Source organism: Tubulanus polymorphus, chromosome 10 (assembly GCF_964204645.1).
Source record: "Tubulanus polymorphus chromosome 10, tnTubPoly1.2, whole genome shotgun sequence".
In the NCBI taxonomy this organism is placed as follows: Eukaryota; Metazoa; Nemertea; class Palaeonemertea; order Tubulaniformes; family Tubulanidae; genus Tubulanus; species Tubulanus polymorphus.
The window spans coordinates 370077-389563 of NC_134034.1; the positions used below are offsets into that span (position 1 = coordinate 370077).

Consider the following 19487-nt stretch of genomic DNA (forward strand, 5'->3'; position numbering starts at 1 on the left):
AGTGATTTACGGCGTTTTCTGGTCCAAGTGTAAACGGCAAATAGAACAGCGTTGACAACTATTAGAAATACGATTGGTAGATAAATGATGCCAAGCAGGTATCGATTGGCATGGGAAATAAATCTTTTCAAAATGTGGTACCTATATTTGCGAGCATACGTTACATCCGTGTACCCGTACTCGGAAAAGAAGACTGTGTAAGTGTACTGACCCGACTTCAAACAGGGCCATCTCGTTAAACCCGGTATTCGGCGTGGTATCATCCAATCGTAGTAAAGTAAAATCGCCAACAACAGCAGCGTGAAACAGGAGCAATTAATAGTTAAAGGTCTCCAGAAGCGTTTGAAATTCAAGGGGAAGATTATGACTATGATTCGCTCTAAACTCACAATAACGACGAGCCAGTTTCTCATAAACTGCGACGGATACAGGCCGAAATAGGCTACAATTATAAACCACCAGCCAAACTTCCAGTCATCGAAACGAAAAACCAAGTCGCCCAGATTACTGTAGATAAAATACGTTCTCAGCGGATACATGACAAAAGATGATAAACAGAACGCGAGATCAGAAACTGCTAAGAGAAAGATTGTGTGATAACAACTATTGCGTAGTCTGCGTATTATAATAATAGTTAGAATATTCAATAGAATACCACAAACAGTAACAGGACCTATTCCTGTCATATACATGTAAACACTGAACTGGTAGTTCCATTTTATTTTCTTAGTGCAATCGAAGTGACTTGTCCTGTTCACTAACATGACGCCTCAATCAGTGTCGACACACACACCGGTGACTGTCGCTGCTGTCGCTGCTACTTGCTGCTGCTGCTGCTGCTGCTGCTGCTGCCGCTGCTGCATGCTTTGGAATTCTAAAACGCTAATTTAATACAATTTCATTGGATAATACAATTCATCCTCATCCTATCGTTTTCAACAGAAATTTCCGCTGACTAAACATAAACTTCTATATTTTGTGTCAGTCTGGTGAAATTGGCTTCATTCTATTTCATCGATAAAGTGTTATAGAAAGTATAATATTATCATTGGACATATTTTCGTAGAATGCAGGTTATTTTTACCGGGCTCATAATAGCTGTTACACATTACACTCGGTGAAATCTAAATTAGGATATATAGCTCTGCAAATTGTGATAACGCGCTTTATGAATAGTTTAGTCAAATGAAGGTTCCATGTCTATCTCCATTATCTAAATACGAATTAGTACGAGCTTTTGAATAATAAAATCTTGAAATTTTAGATTCAATTTACTGTGGAGGTGTTTTATTCGACTACTAAAAGAGATCAAGCGGCCTCAGTAGTTCAGTGAGGTAAGGCGTAAAGATGCTATTTGCCGAGTGACAAGCTGGTTCGAGTCCGTACAGTGTGCGGGCAACACTTCAATGGCCGTGGACTCGTCGTGAGGTTAAATGAATATTCTTATGTTGTTCAAGTCTTGGGAAACCAAGATCCAAGCGGCGTAAAGCGAAAACGAACAAGAAACAACATCGATGATTTGTTGGCAGGGAATTAAAGCTGTCGCGCCACGTAGGAATCTCGAGTTACTCGGTTGCGATACACGGGCAAGCAACTCGTCATCATCGTCGTGAAGGGCAGACTTAAAAAACTTCGATCCAATCGACTTTTTAAGAGCAAACAATCAAATAAATCTCAAATAAAACAACTGAAAATTTATAGAGAACTTTATAAATAATCTTTATTTATCAATCTATTTTAAGCACCATTTTAACATTCAGGCACTGGACCAATGAGTCAGTTCCACCAAAGTGGAATCCACCGTTCCACTAATCATAGAACAGTGACTGGATTAAGATCCACAGTTTTAGTCTTTTCAAATCGAAAATGAATTCATTACATTTTAGTTCCGCGTAGAAAATTCTGCTGGTCTTGAATCTCAAAGACTTGATTACAGATAGATTTCATCCAGCGAAGTGTTTCACATTCTACTCGGATTTCCCGGACCTCGGCTTCTAAGTGTGTTAGAACTACAGATCGAGCAGGAATCCTTAAAATAGTGAAAACCACCGATATCATCGCAACAATCCGACTCGGAAATCGGAATATAAAAACTACAGTAAAAACCTCACTTACCTGGGACTCTGTCGGTACACATTCTTCATGGAACGAATGTTTACAAAAGAATGTGATCACATTGCTCGCAAATCGTAAATCTGAAAATTAAAAGTCAAGGTTTTCAGCGACATTTTTTGAATCCCCAAAAATCGTACCATACCAATTCAGGGAGATCAGTGACGGGCTCACATTTCATATGCTTGCATCTTTGGGGCAAAAAGGGGTCAATAATTAGACTCTCTCTTGTTTTAATACGCATTAGCAGGCTTTAAAATGTGCTAAATTCTGCTTACACTTTTAGTCTTACATCTCACACGTGTAAAAGACCCACAAAATATTGAAGATTTAACAACGAAACTCTGTATCGCTGACGTTTCAGTTAGAATATTTCATTTCAAATAAATCTCTTGAAGATGGAAGGAAAACTGAAACATTATCAGTTAAATGATGAACGAAATGAGGATAATTGATGATTAAATACTGTTTCAAAACTTCGTCATCGGAGCTAAACAAAAATTACATTATAACGATATTAAGTAATGATCTGATTTTTTAGTTTGAAACTATCAGAAAATAAAACGCCATCAACTGTGGTTTTCGATACTGAGTCTAAAATCAGGATTCATCGGTGTCACAGATATTCATTGTTTGATCTTCACTATAATGCGGATCAGTGACGCGGACTGCGATCAGTCTCACCTCTAACTATTATTTCTCCCTGGCAGACGTCGCACACTTGACTTTCTTCGACGCGAATTCCACGTTTTTGAGTTTTTATCGATTTTTCCAACAACAGATAACAATCGGAGACGAGGATTTTCTTACAACCGGCTCTTAACGCAATCTACAACACAATCATCTTACACATCGATCGTCACAAACATCTAATAACTAATATCAATCATTATGATGTCATAGGGGGATTTATGGAAGCAGACATCTTTCTAGAAGTGTCTATAGATCAAATCACCACTAGACAAATTGATGATGTCATAGGGGGATTTATGGAGGCAGACATCTTTTCTAGAAGTGTCTTTGAATCAAATCACTAGTAGACAATTTGATGATGTCATAGGGGGATTTATGGAGGCAGACATCTTTTCTAGAAGTGTCTATAGATCAAATTACTAGTAGGCAATTTGATGATGTCATAGGGGGATATATGAAAGTCGCCATGTAGTTTTATGATTTACCTGTAGGTTGAAATCTTGCATGATTTTCACGAGTGAATCTCGTAATCCAGGAATCTCCATCCCAGCCGGAATCCTGCGTATTAGATGTATAGGATCCACGTGCGTTCCGATATTATTCAATAAACTCGTAATGAATTCTGCAACACAAATTCAAATCATCGAATATCAGATTTTATTTCAACAAGTTTACAAACTAGAAGTAAATAGTCGGACACCAGACGGCCTAATTCATGAAAAATTGCTTGAAAAATTATTAATACTGCCCTCCCTCTCATCTAGCACCCTCCTATCCCTCAGCCCCCTCTCTCCTCTCCCCTAGCCCTCCCATCTCTACTCTCACCTAGCCCCCTCTCTCCCCCACACGCCCTCTCTCCTCTCCTATTTTTACCGAGGGGATTTTTACCGCTAACCCCTCCCTCTCTCCTCACAATACTTACTCGGTTTATCGATAGAATAATCGATTAAATCCTTCCACAAATCGATATCGTCATGTTCCTTACAGAAATCAATAGCACGATCGACATCCTGTAATTCATTAGTGATCAGTTCTAAAGCTTGTTTAGTGTTTCCCATTCGACCTGAAAATCACATCAAACAACTATTCGTCAGACACTGGCAACAAAATCTATCGGATTCTAGAATATTTCGGAGGCAGTTAGACTAAGAGTGAATATTTTGGAGGCAGTAACAGTAAGAGTATAGTCTGAATACCAGACATCGTTACAGTGTGGCAATATACTACACCAGAGAATTGTTTGGACTCTGATTCTTTCCCTGAATTCACACCGTAATGAAACAACCAAATATTCACTTATATTGAATAGATCTATGAATTCCTATACAATTCCTTAATACTAGTTCATAAGTTTTATCCTTCAGGCATAAACCCACTGGATCTAGGGGCTGGAGGTATTTTGGACACATATGAGGGTATTCTGGGTGGTGGAATTCTGGGCGTGGGATATTTGGGTGGAGGTATTTTGGGCGGAGGTATATGATCCCGATTTAAATAATTTTGATGTTTGCATAGATCATAAAGTATTACATTTTATCTGAACTACTGTATTACAGTCTATCATTTTACTGGATACTAAAACACCTTTCTAGTCAATATATACCACACCCACTAGCAACAGGTCACTGTGTACAGCAGCTAGAGACCACATGTGACATGTGCATGTGACACTAGCCAGCATTACATGACCATCTGTGACATCACATCCCCAGCCGGTCAACCACTAACCCTAACCCTAGGTCACATGACCATCTGTGACATCACATCCCCTGCCAGCCAACCACTAACCCTAACCCTAGGTCACATGACCAGCAGTGACATCACATCCCCTGCCAGCCAACCACTAACCCTAACCCTAGGTCACATGACCAGCAGTGACATCACATCCCCTGCCAGTCAATCACTAACCCTAACCCTAGGTCACATGTGACAGGCACTAGCCAGCCAATCACAGACAAGCTCTTGACCACCTGACCACATGTGACATGTAAACAGATCTCATCTTTGACATGACACAGTTGAGAGGAGCGTGCATGTTTACAGCTGTCTGTCTGTCTGTCTGTCAGCTGTCTGTCTGTCTGGTCTGAACTCCATTCAATTAGTTGACATAGATTTACAGCCAATGAAAACAAATACAGAACAAGTTACTGTTAGATCTGGACAAAGAACAAAGTACTGTTTCATCAGATCAGCTCTCTCATCTCCTATCAATAAAATGTTCAAATCGTTTTTAACCATAAATAAGTAATTAAGCCATCTCTGTTTGTTAAATCGACAGAACAACACAGAACAACGTTACTGAAATCTCTGTTTGGGAGTTTTATTGATTTTCACCACACCCGTCCCCTACCTAGAGAAACAGAAAATTGTGTTTTTACCTAAAAGGAAGACCATTTCCGGAATGAGAGTTCTGCGTCTGCATTCGTCGAGAGCTTTCTGTAACGGCAGGTAATTACTGCTTCTCAGGAACGGTAACAGTTTCTTATAGTCGTACTCGGCGTACAGCGCCACCTGGATCCCGTGATACTGCTGTCCGACGTGTGGATCTTTAGTGAACAACGCATCCAGATACTAGACAATACAATACAGAAATGTGAAACTCTGAATACAGCAACGGTTTCTGAGACCACCAACATACGCCCCCTATTGTGCAGAAACAGCACCCCGAAATACTCACCACATGCAACAGCTCTGAATAATCTCTCAACTGATCAACTACTTTTTCAATCTGTTGAAATAAGAAAATAGATCTGAAATGAAGATCTGAAATGGGTGGCTCCAAGCTGCAGATTGTCTGAAGGGCTGCAGTTCCATGGCAGATTGTCTGAAGGGGTGCAGGTTACAGGCCGCAGATTGTCTGAAGGGCTGCAGATTACAGGCCGCAGATTGTCTGAAGGGGTGCAGGTTACAGGCTGCAGATTGTTCGAAGGGGTGCAGGTTACAGATTGTCTGAAGGGGTGCAGGTTACAGGCTGCAGATTGTCTGAAGGCTGCAGGTTACAGATTGTCTGAAGGGGTGCAGGTTACAGATTGTCTGAAGGGGTGCAGGTTACAGGCTGCAGATTGTCTGAAGGCTGCAGGTTACAGATTGTCTGAAGGGGTGCAGGTTACAGATTGTCTGAAGGGCTGCAGGTTACAGGCTGTAGATTGTCTGAAGGGGTGCAGGTTACAGGTTGTAGATTGACACCTGAAATAACTTTTCAACTTACTGGAACTTTGTCAATGTTATCGATGAAGAGTTGAACTGCTTTCTCTTTATCAAATCTCATCAGTTTCACAATTTTATCACTGATCGAATCAAATAAATTGTGTTTATGAATTAAATCAAACGCGTTCTCGTTTTTCAACCTGAAAAGAAATCCACGAATTTGTTAAATAATCCAATCGACTTTCAAAGCGGTGTTTTTAATAGATGAGTTACTGTTAGAAATGGTGTTTTCAATAGATGAGGAGTTACTGTTAGAAATGGTGTTTTCAATAGATGAGGAGTTACTGTTAGAAATGGTGTTATCAATAGATGAGGAGTTACTGTTAGAAATGGTGTTTTTAATAGATGAGGAGTTACTGTTAGAAATGGTGTTTTCAATAGATGAGGAGTTACTGTTAGAAATGGTGTTTTCAATAGATGAGGAGTTACTGTTAGAAATGTACTTCGTTTTCCAATAGATATAAAAATATGGTACAAATCCGTTTTTATGGTGAATACAGTTTTTGCTGAAACTGTAAGATTTCTGCGAAGCACTTAATTTGGAATCGACAATTTCTTACCTTAAATACGTAGATAAAGCCTTCTCGTACTGCATATCAGCGACATACCTGAAATAAATCTAAATCTTAATTCTGCATCTTGTTGTAAAATAACGATAGTTGTTTGCTGCGTAATTTCACTTACAATTCAGCGAGGCATTGATGTAAAATTGCGTCTTCGTTTCGAGATTTATTCAGTTTATCGACAACCGCATAAATTACGCTCTTTATATTGTACAAATTCGTCGGCCATTCTTCGATCAAATTCTCGAAACCCTGTGAAAATATGATGTCATAGGGGGATATATCAAATCACTGGTACTCGGTAGGTTACTAAATGATATCATAGGGGGATAATGTAGGCAGACATCTTTTCTAGAAGTGTCTATAGATCGAATAACTAGTAGACAATGATGTCATAGGGGGATTTATGGATGCAGCCATCTTTTCTTAGAAGTGTCTATAGAACAAATCACTAGCAGACAATTTGATGATGTCATAGGGGGATTTATGGAGGCAGACATCTTTTCTAGAAGTGTCTATAGATCAAATCACTAGTAGACAATTTGATGATGTCATAGGGGGATTCAAGGATGTAGCCATCTTTTCTAGAAGTGTCTATAGATTAAGGATATTTTTAGAGTGTGTTTGTCATCACTTACTTTTTCATCAGTTTGTAGAAATTCATTGAGAACCATTTCGTAAACTGCTGGATCTAATTTCGGATTTGATTTGGGTAGAAATGGTGCAATTGCCTAAAAACAAAGAAACATGAAACATACTCAACTGTGACTATAAAACCGGGCACGATCAGGGTTCAGTTTCAGGAAAATGTTTGAGCTTAAAACAGGTAAGTTTGAATCGACGTGGACAATAAAAACATTGAGAACGTTACCAACAGATAATAAACCCAACAATTTGAGTTAAACTTTTAGTCAAACCATGCTCCGGTTGGGCCTGATGGTAATTTGATGATGTCATAGGGCAATTTATAAAGACATCATTTCTAGAAAAGTCTTTAGATCAAATCAGTGTATTGATGATGTCAAAGGGGGATCTATGAAGGCAGACATCTTTTTTAGGAGGTCATATAGATCAAATCACTAGTAGATGATGTCATAGGGGGATTTGTAGAAATAGACATCTTTCTAGAAGTGTCGTATAGATGAAATACCTTAAGCTGATGGATATGAGCGAATTTATAAACCTCTTCCTCCCACAGTTGTCGATTGTTACCCAGAACTCGACGACACAATTTTCCGCCCTCGTCGTATTTTTTCTCTTGTAGCAAATAATCCAAATAAAGTCGACCGATTTCCTGAATGTTGTGATATTTTAATTGTTTGCTGTGTTCGGTCGCCGCATTCATCGCGTCCTACAAATTATCATTTACAAAACTATTTCAACAGGGATTTCTCACGAGGATGTTTTTGGGGTTTAACAGCTTTAGACCCGGTTCAACAGTTGCGAGTTGAGATTTGAGTATCAATATTTTAACTCTCAAACTGCCGTTCCAGTAAAATATTAACTAAAATGTAGTTATTTCTGGTTTGACTGAGTCAACTTTTTCTAATAGCTGTGGATATCTGTTGTACCGGGTCTAGACTGTCGCGTCTCGGGCCCCCGGTTACCGGGCAGGTCCAGACTGTCGCGTCTCGGGCCCCCGGTTACCGGGCGGGTCTAGACTGTCGCGTCTCGGGCCCCCGGTTACTGGGCAGGTCCAGACTGTTGCGTCTCATGCCCTGGTTAACCAATTGTCATTCATACGTACTTCAAATTTATGATGTTCGAGTAGCCAAGCGATATGGTCGTCGTGATCGCGTATCTTAGCAACGGCGATATCCTGCGGGCTAACAATGAAAAACAGTTTGTCTTCGACCAACGATTCTACAATAGAAAACAATTCAAAAATATTCCGAACCGAAATTCAAATTTTGAATATTTCCGTGAGCTGCTGCTGCTATTGTTGTTGTTGTTACCGAGGTGATAATCATTACAGCGATATAAATTGAATCCTCGAATCGATAGCGCGTCGTTTGATAATTCCTCGTAACTAACGATCTCCGGAGCGAGGATACGCAGATGAGGACGAGGAGACGAGTTATCCTCCGTCGGAGTATCAGACGTTGACGTCTGCAAAATCAACAAAAACAAAAACTGTTTCTAAATTTTGAAGAATATTATGAATTTTTGTTGTTAGCCCGGATTGAATTGAATAGTTACTCGTTCTGTTTCGTCGTAGGTAAGAGCTAGTATATTATCATTCAACGGCGCCAGACCACACACGTAGAAATCTGTCTTAAATTGAGAAACTGAAAAACAAGAAACAGTTGAAAAAATCAATCATTTCTCTACCACATCTTCTAAAATTCATTATCAGGCATTCCTTATTTACCAATTTCAACATTTTGACTGCAGGGAGAGGTGTTGGGGAGGGGGAGGTGTTTAGGGGGAGGAGAGATGTGTTTAGGGGATGGGAGATGTGTTTAGGGGAGGAGAGAGGTGTTTAGGGGGATGGGAGAGGTGTTTAGGGGAGGAGAGAGGTGTTTAGGGGGATGGGAGAGGTGTTTAGGGGGATGGTAGAGGTGTTTAGGGGGATGGGAGAGGTTTTTAGGGGGATGGTAAGGGTGTGAGAGGGAGGAGAGAGTATCAAGGGGGTGGGGGAGTTGTTGAGGAGAGGGGGAGATGTTGGAGGGGATATTGTTATTTACCTATCTCTACGTATCGACTTGGTAAATCTTGAATCGTATTTGCCTGATCTTTAATTACGCACGTTTTAATTCCGTCCGCCCAACCGATCATAAACGTACGGTCGTCTTTCCAACAAATATTACAACGATATAACTCAGCTCTTAAACTGAAATATCAACGATATAACTCAGCTCTTAAACTGAAATATCAACGATATAACTCAGCTCTTAAACTGAAATATCAAAGATATAACTCAGCTCTTAAACTGAAATATCAACGATATAACTCAGCTCTTAAACTGAAATATCAAAGATATAACTCAGCTCTTAAACTGAAATATCAACGATATAACTCAGCTCTTAAACTGAAATATCAACGATATAACTCAGCTCTTAAACTGAAATATCAAAGATAGAACTCAGCTCTTAAACTGAAATATCAACGATACAACTCAGCTCTTAAACTGAAATATCAACCATTGAGAAGCATTTGAAGGAGTCAGGAAACAGTAAAGCTGGCAGCTTGTGAGTTGCCCAGTATTTCATACCTAGGATGATGATCCCTCGGAATGTTAGTGATCCTTTTATTTGTGCTTACATCAAAAACTTTAACCCCCTAAAAAAAACCAAAAAATAAGCAAAAATGATTATAGACAGTTCTGGACGCAGTTCCACAGTTCTGGATATATATTCATACCAAATCATTTGCCCACGCGATGAAACAAGACCGCCATTTGATCGTACGTATCGGTCCCTCCCCCTGGTGGATGACTTGTGACTTATAACGATTGAATAAACCTTTTTCTTGATGAATCAACTGAAAAATAAATCGATACATTTACATCACATCAAAACCGGTCTCCATTTTCTGGACAAGCCCGTTTATAGACAAGACCGGTCTCCATTTTCTGGACTAGCTGGTTTATAGACTTACCTTCTCATGGCCGGAAACGAACTGACGTCCACTTCCAGATTGGTAGAAGTTTGGCGCGATCGCGACGGCGCGGACCGGCCGGTCGTAAGATTCTCGATAGTTCAGTTCGTTACCGTAGAGACCGGTTATAACTACCTGCATAGAAATAGCGACAACTGTTGCTACATTTATTATAAAGTTGGTTAATGGCGGATAAATACCAGAGTAACAATGAATTTATAATTCAATGTTACTATGTCAACTATCCAGGGATTAAATCATGTGAAACTGAAGCCATTTTTCTCTAAATTTTTGGCATTTTTCCCGTTTATTTAAACCACTGGTGTTAGATTTAATAATTTGAATTCAACATTTTGTTCCATATCAAAAACTTGTATCGTCTTTGAGCCAGTTTTAACGAGCAAATCAACCGATCGATTACAATGAATAATTAGTCGATTGTCGAACTCTGAGTTGAGAATCACTGCTAATTGCGTAATTATCAATTAAGGTAATTAGTGACAAGTCGTCAGAAGCTGAGATGCCCCCTCCGAACAGATACTCCGTGTGTCACTTGCCAAATCATTAGTTATAAAATCTAGACGTGATTTTTCAACCAGTATCAAATTGATTCACAGCAACTGAGAACTAACACCATGGATTACGAAACAGTCGTCGAAAACTTCTTCGAAATCGAGAAACGCTTTCAAGCGGCGTGCGAGAGAATTATCGTCATCGACGAAAGACTATCGCGTCTCGACGTTCAACTGAACAGAGCCGAGAACGACGTTCACTGCCCGCGTTCAAACCTTGTTAATCGTAAAATACAGATCTCGACGCTCGAAGGAGTTCGATTCGTTTATTATGAATACGCGCGCAGAAAAGCGGCCGAAATGAACGAACTACGAGAGATTTGTTTCATCACCGAGCAACAACAACAACAGACGTCGTTGGATGAAGATTATTATTGATTATTTCAGCAGCAGACAATGTTGGATGAAGATTATTGATTAGTTCTACGGACAGTCCTTTTCAGGACCCCCTAAAACTACCAGTTAGACCCGGTCTACACTTATTCCGCTTTAAACCAATATTTGTTTCAAATTAATGCTTAAAACATTGTCAAACATTCTTTCTAAAGGAATATATCTCTAATGATGTAAGTAGTGCGAGTTTGTTTTTGATGAATTTCTAGCATCTGATCATCGAGCAGCAGCGGCGGCGGCGGCGGCAGCAGCAGCAGCAGCAGCAGCAGCAGAAGTGTTTGTACTTACATTACCATCGTCCGAACAACTCGCTAAATAATCACCATTATCATCAATGCTGATCTGATTTACTGCAGTCGTGTGCTACAAAATATACAGCATTTAAATCACGTCATAGGGGGATTTATCGAAGCAGAGACATCTTTACTGGGAGCATCAATACATCAAGTCTGTATTCGGAGATTTGATGTCATAGGAGGATTTGTGGGAGCAGTCATCATTTTTAGAAGTGTCTACAGATCAAATCACTAGTAGACAATTTGATGATGTCATAGGGGGATTTATGGAAGCAGACATCTCTTCTGGAAGTGTCTATAGATCAAATCACTGGTAGACAATTTGATGATGTCATAGGGGGATTTATGGAGGCAGACATCTTTTCTAGAAGGGTCTATAGATCAAATTACTAGTAGACAATTTGGTGATGTCATAGGGTGATTCATGGAGGCAGATATTTCAATACTTACAGCTGATATTTCTTTGTCTCGTATATTGTAACCCATATGGTCTAATATATGTATCATACCCCAGTGAGTTCCTAGTGCTAAAAACTACAAACACAATCACATCATTAGAAGACGATCTATTGATTAAATCTGGAGGAATTCAAGTCTGAATAGAATTGAGTAAATACCTTTAAATGAACGGCTATACAACTAGCACTGTCACGGTCTAATATCGGTTGAACATCGTTACCGATCCGGTCGTATTTCAGTGTCGGTTCTTCATCCTAATTATTGAAATAAAATATTCATTCTCAATTCATTAAGAGTTACGAGTAGTTAGTTACCTAATCGTTGGTGGTAAGCTTTCATAATTATGTGGGCTTATGTGAAAATATCCGATTGTGAAACTAAATCATGGACAGGCTACTGGCTACAGTAGGGTTTACTTCAGACCGAAGCATCTAGGGTTAGCATCGAAAATAAAAATTTCTTAAATTTATGTTCTAGATTGAGTTGATCTTTAATACAACATATCGTTACCTCTTCTTCTTCCTCTTCTGTAGTTGAGGTTTCCTCGTCATCATCGCCTTCTTTGGAATCGTCGTCGACGTCATCGTTTTCCGATTCGTCCTGAAAATAATCGTCAAACAATCGAGATTATCGAATAATAATCGTCGAAAGGTCGCCGCACAGACTAACCGATCAGTTCCGTACAACTCATAATTCTGCGATTTCTGGAAATTTTCGGGTCGCAAACAATTCAAAAATCATTTCACGGAACTTGCGCTGAATAGAACTTCGTATTTCAGAAGTTTGTCACTAAATAAAACCGTTTATTTTCGCACCTTTTCCGATTGAAATTCACTAGAAATTGAATTTACTTCCTGGTTCGCCATTTTTGAAACGCTAGATGGCGTTAGCATAGGGCATATTCGATTAACTTACTGTTTAAATACTATATACCCCACCAGGGATTTTTTTCCCGTTATTCAATATTTTCAGATTCAATCGAGATCTTTTAAAAGATTTCCGATGTAAATTCTCATTTTTATGGTTAAATAGAAGATGAAGATTTTTGGATCGTCTTGGGTTTAGAGAATGAGTCAATAAAATAGACCCTCAGTTCACGAAAAATAGCTCGTCATAAATCAACATATTTCTGATCGATTTATTCATTTCAAACCCGAGAATTTCACTTTTTCCATTAAGAAATTTACAAATCTAAACGTCGCATGTTTCATCTTTTTTTGATACATCATTTTAGTCACGTCATTTACCTTAAGAACGAAGGCGAATGAATACAGCCCTTGAGGGGGAACGTGTCAACATAAATTTATTACTAAATTTTTAAAAGTGAATTTTGACAATAAACTTGAGCACATTTCCTCCAAAATTGCTCTTATAAGTTATACTTTAATAATGTAAATGCTACGTATGAACATTTATTTAAAATACAAATAAAACGGCACTTTCGAAGCGGCCGTCGGTTATTAAACGGTCCCCTTCTCGTAAACAATTGCGGATTGAAGAAAGATACGGGTAAATTTGAGCATCTTTTCTCTTTAATTCTTCGAATTTATCGACGATTTTCGATTTAACGTTCGTTTATCGTTTTTGACGGGTATTTTATCGTCCCGTGCGCTCGTCTGGTCGGTCTGTAATCCACGAATTGTTAGCCTAATCAAGGCGATTAGCATAATTTATTTTCAGCTATGCTTCGCTTCCCAGGCATTTTATATGCATTCTGCTTCGCCCTATGTCGTTGTACTAAACACTAAAACCACCGTTCAATAATAACTTTATTTACAGATTACGAAGCTGAGAATATTGAAAATTTCCTGCTTGCACCAGCAGATGAAACAAACTCTCCAATAAGGCTGTGTCCTCCGTTTAATCAAGAGAAAGGTATTTAAAGATAATGCATGTGTGATTTGTGTCTATGGTAAACATATTCCAATTAATGTTCACTTGTATATACTTTATTTATCATAATTTATAATATAATGATGATATAAATAAGAACAGACTCGAACAATCGACGCAGGCAGAGCTAAGGGTTTTCTGAGGGTTATCCAGCTACTCTGTCACACCTGATCAGCAAATTCTTTTTGCATGAAATAATAAGATGATTAATATTCAGATTAATATTGTGTGAAGCTTTGTGTGAATTGTATTAGAGGGCTCGGTCAATAGAGTGAGGACATTTTGTATAGACAGCGATCTCAAGTGGGACAGGGCCATAATTTGGTAGATTAGCATAAATTATTCGTTTTTAATACATAGGACGCTCCCATTTGGGGGATAATTAGATATACATTATTTGACACTCCAGAAATGTTGATATGTTATTAATTATAAATAGACCTTTTATAGCTCGATGAACTTAGGTGTTTTTGTGTCTGACAATTTATTGATCAAATTCACGCTTTGAATCAAATCAAATTCAGGAATCTCGCAATTTTATATTTGATGAATGATCAGGTTTATATTTAATCAGGAATGATATTGATTTAGAAAACAAACCTCTAAATCTAAATGTATTGCAGTGTCAGGGTTTTTGTTGAATTGATTTTTAAGGGTGATTTTTTATCTCAACCATGAAGGTTTTTTTATTAGTGAAAGATCAATTTTTATGGCTATTTTTATCTTGAAGAATCAGGAATGAATTATTTCTTCCTTGTAATTTGTGAAATTTATTTTGTGAAGATTTTTAATATTTTCATGTGCAAATTAATTTGGGACAGCAGCACCTAGTTCCACTATTCTGGATCCAGTTCCACTATTCTGAACCTAGTTCCACTATTCTGGATCCAGTTCCACAGTTCTGGATACAGTTCCACAGTTCTGAACCCAGTTCCACAGTTCTGAACCCAGTTCCACTGTTCAGAACCCAGTTTCACAGTTCTGGATCCAGTTCCACAGTTCTGAACCCAGTTTCACAATTCTGAACCCAGTTCCACAGTACTGGGATGCAGTTCCACAGTTCTGAACCCAGTTCCACAGTTCTGGATGCAGTTCCACAGTACTGGATGCAGTTCCACAGTACTGGGATGCAGTTCCACAGTTCTGAACCCAGTTCCACAGTTCTGGATGCAGTTCCACAGTTCTGGATGCAGTTCCACAGTTCTGGGCTACAGTTCCACAGTTCAGAACCCAGTTCCACAGTTCTGCATCCAGTTCCACAGTACTGGATGCAGTTCCACAGTTCTGGATGCAGTTCCACAGTACTGGAATACAGTTCCACAGTTCTGGATGCGGTTCCACGGAACTTGATCTAGAGAATGTTTTCAAACACTGGTATTCATTGTGGTGTTGATGATACTCAGTACAGTACTCCCCCTAGTGGCACATATTACAAATAACTCGCATAATAAAATCTCAGATTAATAATTTTTAACATAAAGTATTTGATAATTAACATATTTCATTATTTATACTAAAATATGCCAAATCTATTTGATATTTTTGTGAATAGGTTTCACGAGGAGGTGTGGGGGTAGGAGGCAGGGCGTGAGGGTAGGAGGCAGGGTGAGGTGGGGTAGGAGGCAGGCTGTCGTTACTCTACACAAACTAACCACATCATTACATGTAACATTGAGTGATCTGTGAGATTGTGGATTTATGTTGCTCGTCCTTCCACAGGTCCACCCAAGAGAGGCAGACCTAAGAATGGGTGGGTGGGCAGTGACTCCTCACAGATTCTCACAGCTCCTCACAGCTCCTCATATCTCTCACTAACACTGTTTCTACTCTCAGAGACTGACAGTGAAAATTATACATGTTTGATGTTACAGCAGCAGTTTCCATGGTAACGCAATAAGCGTGATGGTTTGTACATAATCCATGCATGTGTATGAAAATCAACATTACACATCAAATCAACATCAATCAATGTGGGGCTTTATGGGACTGTGGGGCTGTATGGGACTGTGGGGCTGGACAGGACTGTGGGGCTTTATGGGACTGTGGGGCTGTACAGGACTGTGGGGCTGTATGGGACTGTGGGGCTGTACAGGACTATGGGGCTGTATGGGACTGTGGGGCTGTACAGGACTATGGGGCTGTATGGGACTGTGGGGCTGGACAGGACTGTGGGGCTTTATGGGACTGTGGGGCTGTACAGGACTGTGGGGCTGTATGGGACTGTGGGGCTGTACAGGACTATGGGGCTGTATGGGACTGTGGGGCTGTACAGGACTATGGGGCTGTATGGGACTGTGGGGCTGGACAGGACTGTGGGGCTGTATGGGACTGTCGGGCTGTACAGGACTGTGGGGCTGTATGGGACTGTGGGGCTGTACAGGACTGTGGGGGCTGTATGGGACTGTGGGGCTATATGGGACTGTGGGGCTATATGGGATTGTGGGGCTGTATGGGACTGTGGGGCTGTATGGGACTGTGGGGCTGTATGGGACTGTGGGGCTTTATGAGACTGTGGGGCTTTATGAGACTGTGGGGGGGGGGGGGCTGTATGGGATGTAGGGCTTTATGGAACAGTGGTCCTGTACAGGGCTAGGGCAGTATAGTGCTGTAAGGCTACCATGTGACTGTGACTGTTTGTGACTGTACATGCGTTCGATGTGACTGTGGGGGCTGTGGGGCTGTATGTGACTGTGGGGGCTGTATGTGACTGTGGGGCTGTTTGGGGCTGTGGAGCTGTATGTGACTGTACATGCGCTCTAAATGGCTGCAACTTTTCAGGATTGTTCGACTCTAAGGAAGTTTATTAAGGAAATTAGCTGGCGCCATCTGTTGGAATAGCTCAGAACCCCACTATGTAAATGTTTGCGTAAAAATATGCTCGACATTTTGAGAAATTTGGAGCAATATTTCTTCGGGAAAAAACCGTCGACGCTTAGTTCGTTTTATTACCGTTTCCGTCCAACATTGAGCGGTTATCACGGCGGTTTCCATGGCAACGCGTATAGAGCAGCTGACAAGGTTTTTATGTGAAAGAATTTGCTGCGCTACGAGACGACGAGAATTAATATCACTTGACACTGACTGAGAAAACACTGAGAAACATCGGGAGAAAACACAGAGAAACATCGGGAGAAAACATTGAGAAACTGCGGGAGAAAACATTGAGAAACATCGGAAGAGAAAACACTGAGAAACATCAGAGGAGAAAACACTGAGAAACATCGGAGGAGAAAACACTGAGAAACGAAAAAATACAGGGAAACACCATGAGAAAACACAGAGTAACAGCAGAAGAGAACAGTGAGAAACGTCAAGAAAAAAACACTGTGACTATCAGAGACTGTGGAGTCGTTGGAGTCATTGATTGTGGAGTTAAATATGACAAGATTCTTCACGTCTTTGGTTTTAGCAGCAACAAAATGTTTAAATCTGCAATGTGCAGTTTTGATATTTGTGGAGAAAAGTGAATGTTAGCGTTTTAATTTTGTAATTAATTAATGTATCGTAATTATAATTTTCATTAATTATTTATGGGTGAAACTAATTAGGTTCATTAACGAATCCGATGACGAAGTTGTCATAAATTATGGCTTGATTTTCACAAATCAATTAGTGAATGATAGATTCATGAACCTCCGGAGTCACGGAGTTGTGGAGTCGTGGAGTCATCTTGTCGGAAAATAGAATTCTTGCACGTGCGATTGGCAAGTAATCTTTCATCCGAGTCCGAGTCCGTGCGGTCGATACCTCTCTTTACAACGAAAAAATGATTATAATGGAAAACCGGGCATTTCATGATTTATGATTCAAATTACAGGATTTAGCGGGTTAGTCCACGTTCCCTCCCTCCCTCTCCCCTCGTTTGAACACCCCCTCTCCCCATCCCCCCTCCGGGATGAGACGATATCAAAAACATTTTATCATAACGGAAATAATATCGAGTGAAGATTTCCCAATTTCGGGGGTGTCCTATTTGACGGCGTCGGGCGCGAGTTGTAATCGGTGGAAGCTACCACCCCCGCGGTTACACGAATAGACCGATCCATCTCATCAGTATCTCCCGCGCAGACGGAGCCTGTTTTATAATGCAACCGCTCGGTGAGATCATTAGGATAACATATTCACAGCGGAGATATACTGGATAGCTGATGAGGCTGGTAAGAGATGCTACTGCTGTTGATGCTGCTGCTGATGCTGCTATGATGATGACTCTGTTCTCTATGTGTTTAATTATTTATGCTAATATCGCGAGATCTTTCTCTCATATTCACTTGTGAAATTATTACTGTTCGTATTTAATTAATCCATTTTAATTAATTTATTAATTAATTATTAATGAGTTTAGTTTTCGTCATTTTTTTGGTTTTTTCCACATGCTCAGCTGCTGCTGCTGCTGCTGCTGATGATGATGTAGCTGTTGTTGTCATGGTTTCTCGATCTCGTCAGTATTTTATCCTACCCCTCTGTCCATCCGTTTTGTGTGATACAGTATTCATCTGCGTTATCAGCTGTTTCCCAGCATCCAGTCGTGTTTATTTGCGTGCGCTGTTTGTCGTTCCTTGATGTTTTACATTTCACTTCAAAAAGTAGCCATTTTTACAATGAGACCGTGATAGAAGTATGTAAATTGATTAAGGGGGGAAGGAGGGAGTAGGGAGGGAGGGAGGGGGTTTGGGTTATGATTCAACGGCACTAAACTTTGGATTATCTTGTCAAAATTGGCAAAACCAAAAACCAGTTTTTCCAAAATCTAGTTTTGAGTCGAGAAATAAATTTTTCGATTTTTTTCCCGCTAAAGATGGCCATGTAATTTTGAGAGCTACGTGGGGTCTATAGTCACTGGTCAAACTCTACAGTCACTGGTCAAACTCTATAGTCACTGGTCAAACTCTATAGGGACTGGTCAAACTCTATAGTCACTGGTCAAAATCTATAGTCACTGGTCAAACTATAGTCACTGGTCAAACTCGGATTGACGCTGGTCAGTTTATCACAGGTCATTCACCCTTACGGTTAGAGACAGGACTGAAACATATGACTTTAACACTGACATATTCTACACAGGCTTTTGTCGTCCAGATATAAATCTGACCAGCCTTAAATCATAAAAGCCTTAATGTTAAATCTTAAAACCAGTTTTAAGTTGTTAGATTGACGAAGAACTACGATTAATGGTCTGAGACCGATATTAGATCTAAGCCACGTCTCGATGTATCTAGTCCCTTGGCCTTGAACTTATGATAAGATGTACATACATAAAACTGAGTCTGATCTAAACAAAGACTGGTTTTAGATTTGAGATCGGTTTTAGACTGAGTCGCCGGTTTATAGTATAACTGAGGAAATAGAGACTTACTATTAGTAAAGCGGTCGATGCAGAAACTGCTGAATCCACGGAAATCTGACGTATTTTACCAGAATTCATCATTTAATCCTCCAACAGTAGCGAACAGTATCGTCGTCGCCGTCGGTTACCGGACGTAGAGGCAGACGCAGCTCTCGCACACTGTAAACACACGACAATGCAGCTTAGATTATTATTATTAATAAATTAATTTATTTAAATTATTTCCGAGTTGATGATTTGTGTCTGTGGTAAATTTGATATGTAATGAGGTTATTTTAGAATCGGAACTGCTGAGAAATGAATCTCATTTCCGACTCTATATACAAACTACATATTACTTATAACATGTTAA

General features: G+C 39.8%; 1 protein-coding gene and 1 pseudogene across 1 annotated transcript; one reads left to right on the forward strand and one right to left on the reverse strand.

The window, feature by feature from the left end:
* Window positions 1–19487, forward strand: part of LOC141911706 (vacuolar protein sorting-associated protein 16 homolog) — a 30130-nt pseudogene that overhangs the window by 8833 nt on the left and 1810 nt on the right.
* LOC141911705 (vacuolar protein sorting-associated protein 41 homolog) lies at window positions 1708–19263 on the reverse strand. Its single transcript, XM_074802715.1, has 24 exons — window positions 19145–19263; window positions 12406–12495; window positions 12054–12149; window positions 11887–11970; window positions 11429–11503; window positions 10176–10310; window positions 9939–10058; window positions 9790–9857; window positions 9263–9408; window positions 8775–8863; window positions 8531–8684; window positions 8323–8438; window positions 7726–7926; window positions 7214–7306; window positions 6697–6827; window positions 6573–6620; window positions 6014–6152; window positions 5483–5533; window positions 5184–5376; window positions 3728–3868; window positions 3291–3427; window positions 2797–2941; window positions 2116–2195; window positions 1708–2029 (listed from the first exon to the last, which is right to left on the reverse strand). The coding sequence occupies exons 1-24, from the start codon at window positions 19214–19216 to the stop codon at window positions 1961–1963; spliced, it is 2673 nt and encodes an 890-aa protein (XP_074658816.1). The 5' UTR covers window positions 19217–19263; the 3' UTR covers window positions 1708–1960.

Bases quoted from the DNA above. Each gene is read 5' to 3' on its own strand.
- LOC141911705 (XM_074802715.1), bottom strand. From the start codon at position 19,216: ATGATGAATTCTGGTAAAATACGTCAGATTTCCGTGGATTCAGCAGTT. The intron at 8,864-9,262 runs GTAAATAACAAT...CTTGTTTTTCAG, and splicing joins AAGTCGATACGTAGAGATAG to TTTCTCAATTTAAGACAGAT. The intron at 6,828-7,213 runs GTAAGTGATGAC...ATATTTTCACAG, and splicing joins TTCTACAAACTGATGAAAAA to GGTTTCGAGAATTTGATCGA.